The sequence below is a fragment of the Pelodiscus sinensis genome, chromosome 1 (genome assembly GCF_052426305.1).
Source record: "Pelodiscus sinensis isolate ZL-2025 chromosome 1, ASM5242630v1, whole genome shotgun sequence".
In the NCBI taxonomy this organism is placed as follows: domain Eukaryota; kingdom Metazoa; phylum Chordata; order Testudines; family Trionychidae; genus Pelodiscus; species Pelodiscus sinensis.
The window spans coordinates 352,437,103-352,439,327 of record NC_143052.1 but is presented as its reverse complement, the minus strand read 5'-3'; the positions used below and the strand labels follow the sequence as shown (position 1 = coordinate 352,439,327).

Below are 2,225 nucleotides of genomic sequence, written 5' to 3'. Positions count from 1 at the left end.
CTTCCCAGCTGACACTAGGGGTTATCCTTCCAACTCTCTTTACGGCTGTCCCCTCCCTTCTCAGTTCATCCCTTGCTCTTCCACCGAGGACTGAGACCCTGCCGGCAACAGGCCCAACCATGAAAAGCCACATGGAGCAGGACGCTTCTACCTCTTCCCCAGTTACTCATGACAACACAGGGCAGTCTGGCCGAGAAAGGGTTTAATCTCTTTTTGAGTGCACAATCCGTGATTCAGAGGAGGAGGCCTAACCCCATTTCACCAGCCAGCTCTCGATGGAGCTCAGTCTGAGAGCCAGAGCCCCCAGAGAATATGTTAGGTCCCTTTATAGGTAAAGAACTGGAGTACCCTGCCCCAGATCTGTTTGATTGTCGCCCCGTAGATGACGGGGTTCAGCATGAGGGGCACCAGGAGGCATACGTTGGAAACGAGAATGTGGACATGAAGGGGCACAATCTGCCCAAATCGGGACATAAGGGAGGAGAAGACATCGGGGATATAAAAGGCTAACATGGCACAGAGGTGGGAGATGCAGGTCCCAAAAGTCTTGTGCCGGGCTTCCTTGGTGGGGAGGCTGAAGACGGCCCTGAGGATCTGGATGTAGGACACGGCAATAAAAATCACATCCAGACCCATCACACCGATTTGCACAAAGAGGCCGTAGTAATTACTGAAACGAGTGTCAGCACAGGCCAGGTTCACCAAGGATACGTGCCTACAGTATGGTTGAAGGATAATGTTAGTTCTGCAATATGGCCACCTCCCTGGAATTAAAGAATAGGGCATTACGAGTATACTGCCACGCAGCACCATGGCCAGGCCGATCTTGGCCACTACCTGGTTTGTGAGGATGGTGGAATGTCTCAGGGGATGGCAGATGGCCACGTAGCGATCGAACGACATGGCCACGAAGATCCCAGACTCTATTGCTGAAGAGCACTTAAAGAAAAATATCTGGATAAGGCAGGTATGGAAATTGATCTCCCTGGAATTGAACCAGAAGATTGCCAGCATTTTGGGCAGGATGGAGGTGGAGAGCATAATGTCAGTGAGGGCCAGCATGCAGAGGAAATAGTACATGGGCCCATGGAGGCTCCGATCCAGCTTCACAATGAACATAATGGCAACGTTCCCCAAGAGAGTTATGGCATAGATGGCGCAGAAGGGGATGGAGATCCAGACATAGGCTCCCTCCAGTCCAGGAATGCCCATCAGGATGAAGACGGAGGGGTTGGTGAAGTGGGTGGTGTTGGAAACGGACATGGAGTATGGAAGAAAGGAGATGAAATCTGAAGCAGAGCCGAGTCTTCCGCATATACCGTGTGTTCCCCTGACTTCTTGTATGTGCCCAGTCTCTGGAGTGATGGTCGCAGTACCAATGCCTAGATGGCGAGAGAGAGTGTTAATATGGGACACAACATGCACTACTGGAGCTTGTTCTCATGGATGAAGAAGGTTGGTCGCACTTCACACACTGAAAAATGGTATTGTCCTTATTCGGAGGATTGAATTGTGCACAACTATGTCTGCTAGTGCCAATTCACCCAGGCCAGGTCTACACAACAGGAGAAGTTCGAAGCAAATAGGCAACTCCAGCTTCCTAAATTACATAGCTGGAGTTGATGTATCTTACAATGCATTTCCACACTGTCCATACAGCATATCCTCATTAAAATCAGGAATACTGGCACCCTCTGAGTCCTAGACCTGCTAAATCGAACCCCGGAAGATTGGTCGCTGCAGCGTCAGTCTTCCACATAGTGCAGACATGTCCCTAGTATATCTAAAGGATATTGCAGGTATAATGAGGGATTTTCAGGATGGGCAATGTCCATATGTGGACAGACTGAAAACTCTGGGACTGTTTAGTTCAGAGAAGATACAAAGAAGGGGGCAATAGAGTAAAATAATGAATAGAACGAATCACATTCAAATGGACAGAGAATAGTTTCCAACTAGGAATGTTCATAGAGACATGGACTTTCAGGGGGTAGCAGAGCTGTCTGTACAGGATAAACTTAAAAAAACAACAATTGTTCAAGTAGCACTTTATAGACTAACAAAATATGTAGCTGGTATCATGAGCGTTTGTGGGCACAGCCCGCTTCTTCAAATGACCGGAGATTTGAGTTTAGGTTGTGCAGACCCAAAATAAATAGGGGAGAAGTGGGGAGGGGGCGGGGTTAGAAAAAAAAGAGGGGGGCAGGAAACAAGTAGCAGAGGGT

The 2,225-nt window shown here is 48.6% G+C and overlaps 1 protein-coding gene across 1 annotated transcript; it reads right to left on the bottom strand.

Moving 5' to 3' along the window:
• Nucleotides 1-315: 315 nt before the first annotated feature.
• On the bottom strand, nt 316-1,363 carry LOC142829284 (olfactory receptor 52R1-like). Its single transcript, XM_075928638.2, has one exon. The coding sequence runs from the start codon at nt 1,261-1,263 to the stop codon at nt 316-318; it is 948 nt and encodes a 315-aa protein (XP_075784753.2). The 5' UTR covers nt 1,264-1,363.
• Between the last annotated feature and the right edge of the window lie 862 nt (nt 1,364-2,225).

Excerpts from the sequence above, each read along its gene's own strand:
- LOC142829284 (XM_075928638.2), bottom strand. The coding sequence starts at position 1,263 with ATGTCCGTTTCCAACACCACCCACTTCACCAACCCCTCCGTCTTCATC.